Source organism: Schistocerca piceifrons, chromosome 2, assembly GCF_021461385.2.
Source record: "Schistocerca piceifrons isolate TAMUIC-IGC-003096 chromosome 2, iqSchPice1.1, whole genome shotgun sequence".
In the NCBI taxonomy this organism is placed as follows: Eukaryota; Metazoa; Arthropoda; class Insecta; order Orthoptera; family Acrididae; genus Schistocerca; species Schistocerca piceifrons.
The window spans coordinates 802,948,382-802,964,341 of NC_060139.1; the positions used below are offsets into that span (position 1 = coordinate 802,948,382).

At 41.8% G+C, this 15,960-nt stretch overlaps 1 protein-coding gene across 1 annotated transcript in view; it reads left to right on the forward strand.

The window, feature by feature from the left end:
* The window catches only part of LOC124775866 (cytochrome P450 6j1-like), a 165,368-nt gene that overhangs the window by 73,665 nt on the left and 75,743 nt on the right, over positions 1-15,960 (forward strand). Inside the window, exon 2 of the mRNA XM_047250700.1 lies at positions 4,400-4,856. Coding sequence (XP_047106656.1) covers positions 4,400-4,856 — 457 coding nt within the window. The remainder of the gene's footprint in view (positions 1-4,399; positions 4,857-15,960) is intronic.

Consider the following 15,960-nt stretch of genomic DNA (forward strand, 5'->3'; position numbering starts at 1 on the left):
GGTAAGCAACGTATAGAGTTTTGTCAATTCGTTTTGGGAGTGGAGGTGGAAGAAAACAATTTCCTTTCACATTTGATGTTCAGTGATGGGAAAAGTGAACCGCGCCAACGTAAGAATATAGGACACACAGCAGTTACAGGTAGTAGTCAACCATGAGAGAGGCTCTCTACGAACATCATGTGTTTTGCTACGTTTCCCGAGAAAAAGAAAAGAAATTTACAGCTCCCCCTTGTTTGCAAAAGAAAAAAAGGATTTAAGCCGTCGTCTCACGGTACATGAAAACGCATGTGGACGATGTGCTGGTGACGTCACAATGTGGAATTCCACGTTCCACTACACCGCGGAGCGTGAAATAAAGATTCTGGCATGTAAGATTTGTGCCTCTTGGAGAGAAACGTGGCCAGTGAGATGCGAAATTCTGTTCACGTCACAAGCAGAACTTAGGAGGCGCCATATTATATGGCGTTGAACGCCATTTTTGTGCATTTTCGTTATCATAGATTACGTGGTATGAATGCAAGTTGTTTCAAAGCATCAGCAAACTGAGTATATCTCGAAATGCGTCGTTTTAGCTGTGATTTATTATAATAAAGTGACAGCCTAGCTCTTCCGTTTCGTGCTGCAGTGAATGACGGGAAGTGAGCACCGTATGAATAGTAAGTCAGTTGTCAGTCAGAATGTTCGGTCGTAATTGCTTGCGGTTTGTAAATAAAGTCAACTATTATTTTATTCTATTAGTTTAAAATTTAACCATATCGTCGGAATTATCGGCAAAATAAGACATACAAATAAGCTACTGCAATGAAGAGCATAAATGCATCTCAGGCTACACTGTACGTCAGTCTACTACGCCAATTACAGTTTTGTGTTGAGTTTCGTTGGCTTCGCCAGCTCTAAACAAAACAGTCACATTCCAACTTAACCTCATTCTCGGGCTTCATTACAGGTCAGGCTTTCAGCACACCTAGTCATCTTTCCGCTCTCCATACCGAAACCAAATTAAGGAATTCGCATGTTTAGCAGAAATAAATCATTACAATGAGTGATTATCATTAACTACCGAAAAGTGAATCACGACTTGTCTCGTTCATTCTGCATCACTCATCGTACAGTTTCCAGCTGCATCACACTACGGAAGAAGCGGGTACAACGTAACTGCACCTTAGCACTTCCTGTAATTGCATTTTTAGTGTTATAACTTCTCTGTTGTGAAAGTATACCGTTTCAAAGCTACAGTACAATGATGATCTGTCAAAATCGTGTCTTTTTGCTCAAATCACGACATCTGTAGACACTGAGTCCTGGTTGCTATGTCGAAGTTACAGCATAGTTGATAGCATTGTGAGTTGTGTGCAGTGAGCCGGCCGAAGTGGTCGAGCGGTTCTAGGCCGTACAGTCTGGAACCGCGCGACCGCTACGGTCGCAGGTTCGAATCCTGCCTCGGGCATGGATGTGTGTTATGTCTTTATGTTAGTTAGGTTTAAGTAGTTCTAAGTTCTAGGGGACTGATGACCTCAGCAGTTGAGTCCCATAGTGCTCAGAGCCATTTGAACAATTTTTTGTGTGCAGTGAAGAGAAAGATAGCAGGTTTGCGTCCACTTTCTTCAAAAATTTTTTTAATCTTTGGTTTTTACAGATTCTGGGTCACTTTTATAAATTTAATAGAAATATTATCTGCAGTAGTCGGTGTTATTTATCGTAAATAATATATTTGCTGCAATTCTTGTTGCAAAGGCCAACGACTGAAATCTTAACGTAACAACCAGACTATGCCAGAGATTAGACACAAGTTACACACTGGAAGTTTTTTCTATTACAAAACTTTTTGTGAAACATATGTACCTGTCTCTTCGTTTGATAGACTGCCTCATCTTGTGTCTTGCCGGTAAGTATCTTTCTCAGTGATGGTGAGCAGCTTCGAAAACGTCTCCTCTGTCATTCAAATGAAATTATGAAACGAATCTCGATATTGAAATCTATGTGATGACGTACGTTACTTCAGAGTGATGGCAGTCAATGTAACGTCAAACCCATGGGTATTATGCATGCATAAACTGACATTACACAGTATACTTGGACTATATTCAATTTAAAACCGAAAATTGGATGAAGATTCGATTGAGTTGAGGAATAACTTCTACTAGTATGCATCTCAGATCGTTGTACAGCATTGTGTAGTGCTCCTCTGCCAGGAGTTCGCGGTTGAAGCCATCGACGCGTCCAGAATCTTCTTTGCGTTTTTCTCCGCAATTCCTTGACAGTTGCTAAAAGAGTTAACGCAGCTATGTCCATTATCGTAAATAAACTGTGTAATGTATGCGCCAGATGCAGCCGGGAACTGCCGCTGGAGATCACCAACATGGAAAATCACGATGACAAGCACTTTGTGTTCCGAGAGATGTAGCAGGCCGTTTCAGAGCATGCAGATGCGATGCGATGAGAAACACGTCCCGTGTGAGAACGGCTTTAGAATCATATGGTTCAAATGGCTCTGAGCACTATGCGGCTTAAGTTCTGAGGTCATCAGTCGCCTAGAACTTAGAACTAATTAAACCTAACTAACCTAAGGACACTACACACATCCATGCCCGAGGCAGGATTCGAACCTGCGACCGGAGCGGTCGCTCGGTTCCAGACTGTAGCGCCTAGAACCGCACGGCAACTCCGACCGGCTTAGAATCACATACCTGCATATATTGCAGATGTGACTTTTTCCACCATTGCGAGAACTTGCTGAAAATTTCGTTTTTCTGCAATACGGAGCACCACTAAACAGGTACCTGCATGTAAAACATTTCTTAACAATGAGCTGGACCGGCTATTCCACATTGTTCCCCAATGACATTTGATGACACGGCATTTGATTTTCTTTTTGGTATGTCTACGAAAAATTCCTGTTAATCCAATGAGATCCTATTTAAATACTCCCTGATTGCTGTGAAATCAGATTTAATACACATCAGCTGTATGTGGATGTGGAAGACCTCAAAAGAGTCTTTTTAAACTGGTATGCCGTTTTACTTCTTTTTCCTCTTACGTGGCACGTAACACACCTCTTTGTAACATTCTCGTTATACTCAACAAAGGCCTTACCATAGTGGTAACACCGGTTCCCGTTAAAGATCACTGAAGTTAAGTTCTTCAGGCTTGGCTAGCACTTGGATGGGTCATCGTCCGGGCATGCCGAGCGCTGTTGGAAAACTGGGTGCACTCAGCCCTTATGAGGTCAATTGAGGAGCTACTTGATTGAGAAATAGTGGCTCCGGTCGAAAACTGACAACGGTCGGGAGAGCGGTGTGCTACTACATGCCCCTCCATATCCTCATCCAATGACGCCTATCGGCTGAGGATGACACGGCGGTCGTTCGGTGCCATTATCATCACCACTATCAATTTTCTTCGCCTTGTTAGTTGTTTACTAATGTCAGCTACCGCATGATACACATGGGATGTGCTTTGTTTTAGAATACACTCAATAGCCTGCTTAGCTGGGTGGTAACGTGCTTGCCTCCTACGCAAGTGGGCGCGGGTTCGATTCCCGGCCGGGTTGGAGATTTTCTCCGCTCGGGGACTGGGAGTTGTGTTGTCCTCATCATCATTTCATCCTCATCACCGGCGCGCAAGTCGCCCAATGTGCTGTCGACTGAAATAAGACTTGCACTTGGCGGCCGCCCTAACCTGGATGGGGCCTCCCGGGCACGGGTGCCAAACGCTCATTTCCATTTACCTATAAGCTGAACTCCATGCATTCGATGGTGAAGCCCACATATGCAAGCGGATCTCTTCATAGGGTTTAACTAAAAAATGTTCAAATGCGTATGAAATCTTATGGCACTTAACTGCTAAGGTCATCAGTCCCTAAGTTTACACACTACTTAACCTAAATGATCCTAAGGACAAACACACACACCCGTGCCCGAGGGAGGACTCGAACCTCCGCCGGGCCCAGCCGCACAGTCCATGACTACAGCGTCTTAGACCGCGATTTAACTAAAGCTCGTCATTTTATGCATCTGGGCTAACTGTACAGCAACTTCTGGTAAACTGCGTCACCGCAAATCACATTAAACATTTGTGAAAGATAAATGAAAAACTTGATCCTAAAGGTAATTGTAAAAAGTACTCCAATGTTATGTCTGAGGGCGTATAGAAAATATACCCGTACAAAAACATACGGTTCTCAAGAAAACTAAAACTCTGTAGTTCTAAAGTAAATTTAAATTCACCCCAAAGTTTTATCTTCAGTCGTGTGGAAGATATAGTCGTACGAAATCTGATGAATTGTTTGTAGCAACCTGCACATGAAGCAGATTTCAATGATTTTGAGAAATAATCGTTTTTGTGAGAATTGTTACGTGTTGAACATTCCTACAATGTCTCATGCTTTCTCCTGTTGCAGGATACCTCTTCAAGACGCCATTTCATATAGTCGACCGTCCAGTTTTTCAGCACCACCCAAAGATGGGAGTATTGACGGATGCACTGTGGCCTGATCTGTGCTTCCTCCTTTTCGCCTTCTGGACTATGGCCTACGTATACGCCTCGCGGCATTTCAACTTCTGGATCAAGCAAGATGTTCCCTACATAAAGCCCCTGCCTTTTCTCGGTAACTTTGCGGACATTGTCCTGTCGCGCTTGAGTGTGGCCCAGCTGCTCAAGAAAGTATACGAGGAACACGGGCACCAGCCGTATGTGGGCATGTTTGCCTTCGATCAGCCGTTCCTTCTCGTGCGTGACTGTCGTCTGGTGAAGCACATCTTGAGCAGCAAAGTCTCAGGCGCCTGGGACTGGAACAGTGCTGATTGTGACCGGTGTCCTCTGGGACCCAGAAACATATTTGGCGCGAGTGACGAGAGGTAAGTGTACTAATTATCGTTCATAGACTGCTAAACACATTAAAAACATTACCACAAAGCATTAGCTTATTTTTGTGACGCCTTTTTAAAAATTCGCTCTTCAATATTTCTATCAACACCTTCACCACTCAACTTTTTAAAGAGCTTTCAGTCCAGATTCCCAGTCCTTTCGCCCTATATTACTTCTGTTGCCTCTTAATAACCTTTAAACCCCAACAGTTCTTATCACTCGTGCCCCTTCCACAAGGCAAACTCTCAGAAAAACTGTGACAGACAGCACTGCTCGGAAGAAGCTGAAATGAAAAGGTATCATCATTGCGGATGTCCCTTCCGCAGACAAATTTTCATCCAAGGATTTTCTTAGCTGACTGGTAACTCTTTTAACGACTGGAGAACAACTATGTACGATTACTCTATACAAACAATTTATGTAATAACGTAATTATAAATGACTAACAAATGTGGAGACGCACACTGAGGTGACAAACGTCACGGGATAGAGGTACGCACGCACACAGATGGCGTTAGCATCGCTGCACAAGGTATCAGAGAGTAGGTAGTGCATCGGCGGAGCTGCAATTGTACTCAGGTGATTCATGTGAAAAGGTTTCCGACGTAATTATGGCCGCACAACTGGAATTATCAGATTTTTAACGCGGAATAGCAGTTGGGGCTAGACGGCTGGGACATTCTGTTTCGGAAATCGTTAGGGAATTCAATATCCCGAGATCCACAGTGTCAAGAGTTCGGCGAGAATACACAATTTCAGGCATTACCTCTCACCACAGCCTTCACTTAATGACCGTGAGCAGCGGCGCTCGCGTACAGTTTTCAGTGCTAACAGACATCCACATCTACATCTACATCTACGTGGATACTCGGCAAATCGCATTCAAGTGCCTGGCAGAGGGTTCATCGAACCACCTTCACAATTCCCTACTATTCCAATTGCGTATAGCACGCGGAAAGAATGAACACCTATATCTTTCCGTACGAGCTCTGATTTCCCTTATTTTATCGTGAAGATTTTTCCTCCCTATGTAGGTCGGTATCAACAAAATATTTTCGCATTCGGAGGAGAAAGTTGGTGATTGGAATTTCGCGAGAAGATTCCGTCGCAACGAAAAACGCCTTTCTTTTAATCGTGTCCAGACCAAATCCTGTATCATTTCTGTGACACTCTCTCCCATATTTCGCGATAATACAAAACGTGCTGCCTTTCTTTGAACTTTTTCAATTTACTCCGTCACTCTTATGGTGTGGGCTGTGTTTAAATGGACTGGACTGGGTCCTCTGCTCCAACTCAACCAATCACTGACTGTAAATGGTTATGTTCGGCTACTTTGAGACCATTTGCAGCTGTTCACGGACTATGCGTTTCCGAACGACGATGAATCTTTATGGATGACAGTGTGCCATGTCACTGGCCACAATTGTTCCTGATTGGTTTGCAGAACATTCTGAACAGTTCGGGCTAATGATCTGGCCACTCAAATCGCCCGACAGGAGTCCCGTAGAACATTTATGGGACATTATCGAGGGTTCAGTTTGTGCACAAAAGCCTGCACCAGCAGCACTGCCGTAACTATGGACGGCTATAGAGGCAGCATGGCTCAGTACTTCTGCAGGGGACCTTCAACGAGATGTTGATTCCATACCACGTCGAGTTACTGAGCTAAGCCGGGCAAAAGGAAGGTCCGACACAATTTTACGAGATATACCATGATTTTTGTCACCTCAGTTTAATGTTATAGATCACGAAGAGATTAATGCAACAATTACGTGTACATAGTGTAGCAGGAATACCTTTACAATCTTTAGAGAGAGATTCCTTCGACAAAACAATTAAAAAGAATCTTTATATATCTAAAGATCCTTTTGTTTTTTGGGTTATTGGTGAAAGTTTATGTTCAATGCATTTTGAAAAGACGTAATACTCTCTGACCAAAACATCAATAATTCACATTTAGAATCAGTCTTCTCATACAAATACGTGGGTGTAACAAATTGCAGGGATATGAAACGGAATTATCACATAGGGTCAGTAATAGGAAAGGCAGGTGACAGGCTTCATTTCACTGATAGGATACTGGGAAAATTCAAGCACCAACAAAGGAGACTGCTTGCAAAAGACCTGTGGACCTGTGCTAGAACATTGCTTAAATGTGTGTGACTCATATCAAATAGGTCTAAAAGAGAATGTTGAACATATACACTGCCTGACAAAAAATGTGAAGCACCCAGAAGACATTGTGGGCTGGCAAAGTAACTTCATACACGTACGTACCATTACTGGGCATGTATATGTTTAGAGTTGCATTTCTCTATGACAGGGAGAATGGCCAGGAGAGTGCATTACTGTTGTTCGTGTTTAGAGTTGTCATCAGGCCTCGTAGGATATAAAAGTAACGTGAACAGCGTCAGATGTTTAGTGATCCCTGTGAAGGACACAGAGATGCAGCATATTAGTGTGAGACAGCGTTATCAGCACCTCACTGACTTTGAAAGGGACCTCATTGTGGGTCTCCATTAGTTATCTATCCAAATCTGTGAGGCATTCAGACTTTATAGAGGAAGATGTTGAACTGCAAGGGAACGTGAGGGGAGGCATACCCATCGCCAAGATTCTGGTCCACCATAAGGGAGGATCGTTGTATTGTGCACCAAGCACATCGTAACCCCTTTACATCTTTGCCTACCATCAGAAGACAAGTAATGCACTTCCTGCAACATTCTGCGTCGTCCAGCACCATTGATCAGAGATTAGCAGCAGCCAAACTGAAGAAATACCAACCCAGGCATAGCCTGCCATTAACACCACAACAGAAACAGCTGAATTTGGAGTAGTGCCATGACTGAAAAGCATAGACTGCTCATTAATTGCATCACATTGTGTTCGGTGATGCATTGAGGTTCTGGGTATCCCAGATGACCACGGTTGATAAGTACAGCAGCGACCTGGGGAGAGGCGCCATTTTTACAATGTGTTAGAGAGGCAGCATGGTGATCATTATGGTGTCATGGTGTGGGGAGCCTTTAGGTATGAGTTCAAGTCATATCTGGTAGTGGTTGAGGGAACTCTGATGGTCCAACATTACATCACTGACATCCTTCATTCTCACATATTACCTCTCATTCGATAGTATTTTGGTGCCATTTTTCAACAGGACATGCTCATCTGTACATGGAATTTGTCCCTATGTGTGTTGTTGAGGTATTCTTGTGGACAGCAAGGTCCCCATATCTGTCCCTGATAGAACAGGTACAGGACCAGTTTGGACATCAACTCCATCCTAGTGCCAGCATCCACTACCAGTTACAATAGTTGTGGGGCAGTTGGATTGGTTGGTTGTTTGGAGGAAGAGACCAAACAGCGAGGTTATCGGTCTCATAGGATTAGGAAAGGATGGGGAAGGAAGTCGGCCGTGCCCTTTCAAAGGAACCATCCCGGCATTTGCCTGGAGCGATTTAGGGAAATCACAGAAAACCTAAATCACGATGGTCGAACGCAGGACTGAACCATCGTCCTTCCGATGTGGGCCAGTTTCCCTCAGGAGAGGATGCAAAGCTTTCATGATACCCTCCCAACAGAATCAATTCATGCAGCCAGGCCATAGGAGGTGCAACATCATACTGATAAGTTGGCCCATACTGCAAAGTTCTTTGTAAATTTTACTCAATTTTGTAATCACTTAAATAACATCACATACTCTCACACCCACCAAATTTCATTTCGTTTCCTCCCCTCCTTCTGGGTGCTTCAGTTTTGTAGTCGGCTGTGTATAAAAAAAAGGCAGTGCAAACACTGACAGGTTTGTTTGAACCGGGAGAATATCACATCAATGCTGTAAAATCAAAACTGACACGTGTTTAAAGATAGACATCAACTGTCCCGCCAAACCCTACATTCGAGGTTTCAAAAATCATTATTAAATGATGAATCTAGAGATATTTTTCAGCCCCTGTGTTATGTGGACAAGATCAGACTAATTCAACCATGCACAGAAGCATTGAAACAGTTACCGTATTTACTCGAATCTAAGCCGCACTCGAATCTAAGCCGCACCTGAAAAATGAGAACGAAATAAAGGAAAAAAAAAATTTCCCGAATCTAAGCCACACGTGAAATTTGAGATTCTAAATTCGAGGGGAGAGAAAAGTTTTAGGCCGTACCTCCAAATGGAAACAAAGGTGGTCCATTGTAACACGAGACACAATTTAGGTCGAATGAATCACGATTCACCTACAGTAGTTTGATTCGAGTCGTAAGCTTAGCACTTAAGCTTTACCAGGTAGCCATTGCTATACGTCAGGTGCTCCGTCCGTATTTATACGGGTACCGTTCCTTTTTCACGTGCTTCGTCTGGTTTGAATCGATTGCTTATTTTGCTTTGACCTGATAAGTACCGTTCTCTTTGTTATAGGTGTTTGCGTCACTCTAAGCTGAAAATGCATTACTGTACTGTGTCGTGCATTGTTTGTCGCATTCTGATAGTGCATGTTTACGGCCTGTCGCCGCTCGCGGCATAGCTCGCTTTTGTGCGTGCTACCGCCGCTTACAATAAAATAAAAGAGAGGAATTGTCTCTAACCGAAACAACGGCAAGAGACTGCTATTTGTTGTTACTTACACTGCTGCTTTCTTTGATAATGATCAACAAGAACCAAATAATAGACGGCGTATGATTGAATTTGTTCCGAACGAGAGTTTAGCGAAAAATTTTCTCCGTTTCAAAATATTTGCAGACGCCTCTTTAGTACATTACATTCTGCACAGATGTTAGTCATCCTAGATTCGTGTTTCAGTTATGACTGTATCACTATTCAGCATAAGAATAATACGAATATAAACATTACATAATATGTATATTCTTCCGCGTTTGCTGTTGTCTCACTCTAGTTTCGTAGTTTATTACGCAGACAGGATTTAAATGAGATAGCAGCAAACACGAAAGAATACGCGGCATAATGTTTACATTCTTCTACCTTCTCTTTTAATTTATTTACTGACAGATAGGTTTTGATGCCAGTATTTATCTTTGTGCCTGCAAAGCATGCCTGTCTAGTGCTACAAGCTACATATATTAGACGGCAGAAGTTAGTTGTGGCGGCACCTATCAACATTTTTCAGAAGTTCTGCATACTTTGCACTCGATTCTAAGCCGCACGCGGTTTTTTGGATTACAAAAACCGGAAAAAAAGTGCGGCTTAGATTCGAGTAAATACGGTATTCTCCCTGTGCTCCATTCGCAGTTGGAACAGGGAGATATTCTATTATGTGGTAACATGCTAATTATCTTTTGCTCTGCACAACACAGTTCTTTGCAACGTATGTATCTAGATATGGTAGGAGAGGTAAAATCTGACAACTAAAGCTTGTAACCAATAATTAAAATCCACGTTCTAACATAACCAACAAGAAGGAAACAGTAAGAGACTAACCAATTACGCCGTGTCCCATCTGTTGGCTCACCACAAAACAGTTACTCAGTTGTAGAGAACGGTTGCCTCCTCCTTCAAAACGTCCAAAACAGGTAAATGTATCACTTTTCCCACCACAGACTGCACTGGCACTATCTATACAAGTCAATCTGCCGATGCAGTCATTGTATGCTCGATGCTGATGTGACGCTGTGAGCAAGTACCGTAATTACGTTTATTATAGGTCCATATGTACACACAGCATATCTTACAGGTGATATCTACAAGGGCTCTTGAATACTCTTCCAGACATACTGAACGATGCACTCTTCAAAATAAAAGGAGGGCACATGTAATGGGGTGATCACACATTTCACTCACATTGTTAGAAATGCATAGGATCAGTGCTCTTCCTTTTTTTGGGTGGAGAACGCTGGTAGGGGAGGGGGGGGGGGGGGGGAGGTCTAAGTAAGCTTTTCTACACCCGAAGTAACTTCTTTGCAATGTCGGAAAACTTAAAAGCTTGCGAACGATTTATTTCACAGTGTAAATCAGATTTATTTCAATCGCATTGGTAATCGCAATATGAACAGTGCCAGTGCAGTCTGTGGTGGGAAAAGTGATACATTTACCTGTTTTGGACGTTTTGAAGGAGAAGGCAATCGTTCTCTACAACTGAATAACTGTTTTGTGGTGAGCCACCAGATGGGACACGGCGTAATTGGTTAGTCTCTTACTGTTTCCTTCTTGTTGGTTGTATGCTTTATTGTATGGTGTGCTCAGCCTTTCGTTACAAGTTAGTTTGTTGTAGAGAATTTCGACAAATGTTGTACCTGTGTAGGGTAGGTTTATCCCCAAGGTTGAGGGTTCCATGAAGTGTTGAAGATTGGAAATGTATTGCTTTCATATAACAAGTGGTGTGTATTGTGTGAAAATTTCTGTGACAGTCAGAGGCCTCATGTGTTGTCACATTGTATATGTTGCCGGAAAAAAGAAGGTCAGATATATCACAACAGGGATACTGAGAAGTGCACTCACAACTTAGTGTGTGCTAGCCCAGCCATTCAGAGTGCTGTTAGTATGTGTACGAACTTAAAGAATACCTCAGAGAACACTGTTGCAGAGAATTTTGATAAATGTAAAGACAGTAAAAATTAACTCTTATCAAAAACAAGGCCATTTAACATCCTCTTAGCGTCATAGCAATCTTTCTGCAATTGCACCAATCTTACTACAATGTCACATGAAGTGTATTCATCTTGCTTACTGATCCAACTCTGAGAATCAACAGCTGTGGGTACGACAGACACATGCCACCAACATCTGATCAGCACAGTCAGCAACTGCCCCATCTTCTGACAATGGCAGTGCTGTGAGACAGAGAGAAAATCATTCAACTTAAACAGCAAAGTACCTGATTTATATGTTTATATGATACAGTGTAGTAGGCTATGATGGTAATTTTTTCTTTTTAAATAACGTGCTGCTGTAATTTTTCATCATATTTTCATGTGGACCACAATATGTGTGTGTCCCATATGCACATCAGGGAGTAGCATGCAGTGATACTTAAATCACATAGTAGAGAGAGAGAGAGAGAGAGAGAGAGAGAGAGAGAGAGTGGATATTGAATGCATATGAGAGATGCATCGTGAGGCAGCCTTGCAATGATGACCGTAATGAAACATAAACACGTGTCATGCAGTCTCAGATATATTCTATGGGTGCAGACAAGTGTGTCAGTAACTCTCTTTCACTCTTCAGATAATTGCAGTGAGAAGAAGAAAAAGCTACTCTACAGTTCTACTAGTAGACATTAATAAAAGATGACTGAATCCACAATATCATTCTCAGATTTTTCTTTCTTAAAATGTTGCATTCATTGGTGCTAAATATATATTAACAGCTATTGACAAATCGCACACTAAGTTGTGTGGGAACTGACAAAGGCTAACCATGTCAAGGTGTTTAACTTAGCACAGCTGCTTTGTGTGCAGATAATGCTGTTTAATGTCAGTTACAGTTTAAACATGAGTGCCTGTAAATGCACAAGCATAGGAATGATGCTGGATCATGCATTTTCCAGTAGGGTATTTGAAAATCTGTGACATAGTGACATGAAAGTAGTATTACCCCTAGGTGAGAGGAATCTGATTTATTCCACAGATACAACTTCTCCCCTCAGTGATGCTCGGTGATCGTATTATCACAGTAGGAGATTTCTCATGAACAGCTGTTCAACTATTCAATGAGACAGTGTGCACTCATCTGCTGAAGCACTTTTAAGAACTTAATGTAATCCAGTAATACAATTCAACATGCTCCAGACTATCACCAAAGTTGGCAGCAATACGTCTATTGATTCTAAAGAGAAAGTGGAGCACACTGTTGGAAATGTTGAGCAAAACTCCTCACCCATCAGTAGAAACCATTGTTCAAGTCTATGATTCATGTTGTGCACTGATACAAGAAGGAAGGTATGAACAATATACAGGCACAAAACTACAATCTCTCTTATATACCTTCATAATTATACCCTGCTGTGAATAAGAGTTTATGGACAAAGAAATGTAGTGTTTTCTTATTTCTGTACAAGCATCTTGTATAGAAATGAAATTGTACAGTCATCACCATGACTGAGTGGATGAAACCCCATCACAAGAGCCTCATAATAAATGACTTGTTCTTCAGTGATACAGGGTTGGGATGGGTTATTTGGGGGCAGAGACCAAACAGCGAGGTCATTGGTCTCATCAGATTAGGGAAGGTCAGAGAAGGAAGTGCCCTTTCAAAGGAACCATCCCGGCATTTGCCTGGACCAATTTAGGGAAATCATGAAAAACCTAAATCAGGATGGCCGGACGCAGGATTGAACTGTCATCCTGAATGCGAGTCCAGTGTGCTAACCACTGCGCTACCTCGCTCGGTGTGATACAGGAAACAGGGAGAAGAAGGGGAATCATTCACTATTTCTTAATAACATAGGTGACCTGATTATTGGTCCATCTGACTGAAAGAAGGTGTGCTCACTGTTAACACATCCTGAGGAGATTCGCTTTGAGCAATATATTTTCAAAAACCCTGTTTCAGCCCAAATACCAGCTATTGTGGTAGATTCCACATGTTATTGATGGAGTAATCTGCCAGACATTTAGCAAAAGCAGCAGTATTGCACCACCTGAGAAAGTAAAACCAAAAGCGTATTCACATTTGATGGTATCATCACAGAATAGACAGTACAGAAAGGAAAGCAGAGGGCAGCTCCTTTGATTTGTAGGAAGTCAAGTTTCGTTACTATTCATATATGTACTGCTACTGCTTTTAACTTCAGATGACAATGTTTTGACTTTGTTTTGTAAATACTGGCTTTTTTCCTTACAGAAATTTCATTTTACTTATTACTTTTTTTCTTTCTGGGACTTCAAGTTGATTCCAACAGAGACAGCTGTTAATGGACACTTTGCAGGAGTTTTAGTGTTTGTACCAGTCCTGGAATTTTCATTCATGTTTTGAACCTGAAAGTAACACATAGGTATTATTTACTTGCGTTTCTGGATGAACAGTCATTAATGACACTTGACAGTCATCTGAGATTAATTCAAAATAGATTTGAGATCACGGATAGCCAAAATGGTTAAGGCAACTGCTCATGATAAGTGGGAAATCTGGATCTGAGTCCTACTCGGGCACAAGTTTACACATCTTTTAACAGGTAGTATATCTGATGCCAAGATTTTTGCAGTCAGCAAATTTATTTTCAATGAACACAGATATTACTTTAAATGAAGACAGCAAGTTGCATTGAAATTTAATTTGTACAATCACATTGAATTATACCCAACCTGCAACTTCACTCCAACATATTATGTAACATGGATCATATTCATTTAGTAAATGATGCTTGATAAATATCACAAAGAAACTTTTGTCAAGTGTTGTCCTAAATATGAAATGTGTTTCAGCTTTTCCATTATGTAACTGTTGGTGTGGAATGTCTTGTTCTTCATCATTTTCCACCAGCAGTAAGTACAATAGTAAATTGTGATCACTGATTTGAGAAACGTGCATTTACTTGCACAAACTGTTCATGATTGCACTGCGGGGTACTGGCTCATGACGACATCAGGCAACACCTCAAATAAAGTACTTTAACTTCCATTTTATCCATACTGTAGTGAGATGTGGCTTCCCTTCCAACGTTAAAAACAATTTCAATATGTTAGCTACATTTGGTACTTAGCAACATGTCACCCAAAGTGAGCCTAATGTAAAGTAACCAGCAACCACATGTTTCACTGCAAACCCTTCAATTTCTATGCAGCAGAGTACTAGTAAATTAAGTAAACAGTAACTACAACCAATATAAAAAATGGACACCTCATTGTCAAACTGTGATATGAAATTAAATGATAAGAAAGAAATCAATTTTGTGAACCACATAGTTCCCTCAAAAACAAATGAGAGGTATTATATACCATAGTGAACCAAACATGCAAATGCAAAACAAGTCTTTTTAATTGTTTGAACGAAAGGAAGAACCTCTATTGAAAAACTAATTCCAGGAGTTTATGTAGCTTTGCTTCATTTACACACAGTATTTTTTACAGTTTAATGAGCTTTTACTGTTTACAGCACAAAAGTCGGAAAACTCATTTTTCACATGTACTACTATCGGTAGCTTTATGGGAACCACTCATTACTTTTCTTTGTGGTCTTTTCTCTTACTACTGCTTATTATATATTTCTGACTTTAACAGTACCTACACCGAAGAACTGTTTACTTATAGGTAAGCCTAGCAGCTAAAACACACAATTAATAAAAATAACAAAGCATCTCGTTTCCAACACACTTGACTTCATGCATGTGCAGTGAATTTTGGTGCATGGATTGCAACTGAGTTTCTGTTCCGTATTCTCTCTATTCTGTGATATTGTAATGGGAAACCAGGGTCAGATACCAAAATATTTTTGTTTTGGGCATCATATGAAAGCTAATGTCTCTTATTTGAGCCAGACATATTCCAGGATTCCAAAGCAGTTGGTAAGGGATAATGCAAATCTTATTATCACATTCAAACAGGACAATATGAATTTAAAACTTATTTACCAAGTGAATGAATGAATGTCGTGTGACTAGGGCCTCCCGTCGGGTAGGCCGTTCACCGGGTGTAAGTCTTTTGATTTGACGCCACTTCGGCAACTTGCACGTCGGTCGGTTGGTTGAGGGGAGGGAAGAGACCAAACAGTGAGGTCATCAGTTTAGGGAAGGATGGGAAAGGAAGTCGGCCATACCCTTTCAAAGGAACCATCCCAGCATTTGCCTGGTAGGCCGTTCACCGGGTGTAAGTCTTTTGATTTGATGCCACTTCGGCAACTTGCACGTCGGTCGGTTGGTTGAGGGGAGGGAAGAGACCAAACAGTGAGGTCATCAGTTTAGGGAAGGATGGGAAAGGAAGTCGGCCATACCCTTTCAAAGGAACCATCCCAGCATTTGCCTGGAGTGATTCAGGGAAATCACGGAAAACCTAAATCAGGATGGACGGACGCGGGATTGAACTGTCGTCCTCCCGAATGCAAGTCCAGTGTGCTAACCACTGTGCCACCTCGCTCGGTTTGCGTGTCAATGGGGATGAAATTATGATGATGAGGACAACACAACACCCAATCCCTAAGCGGAGAAAATC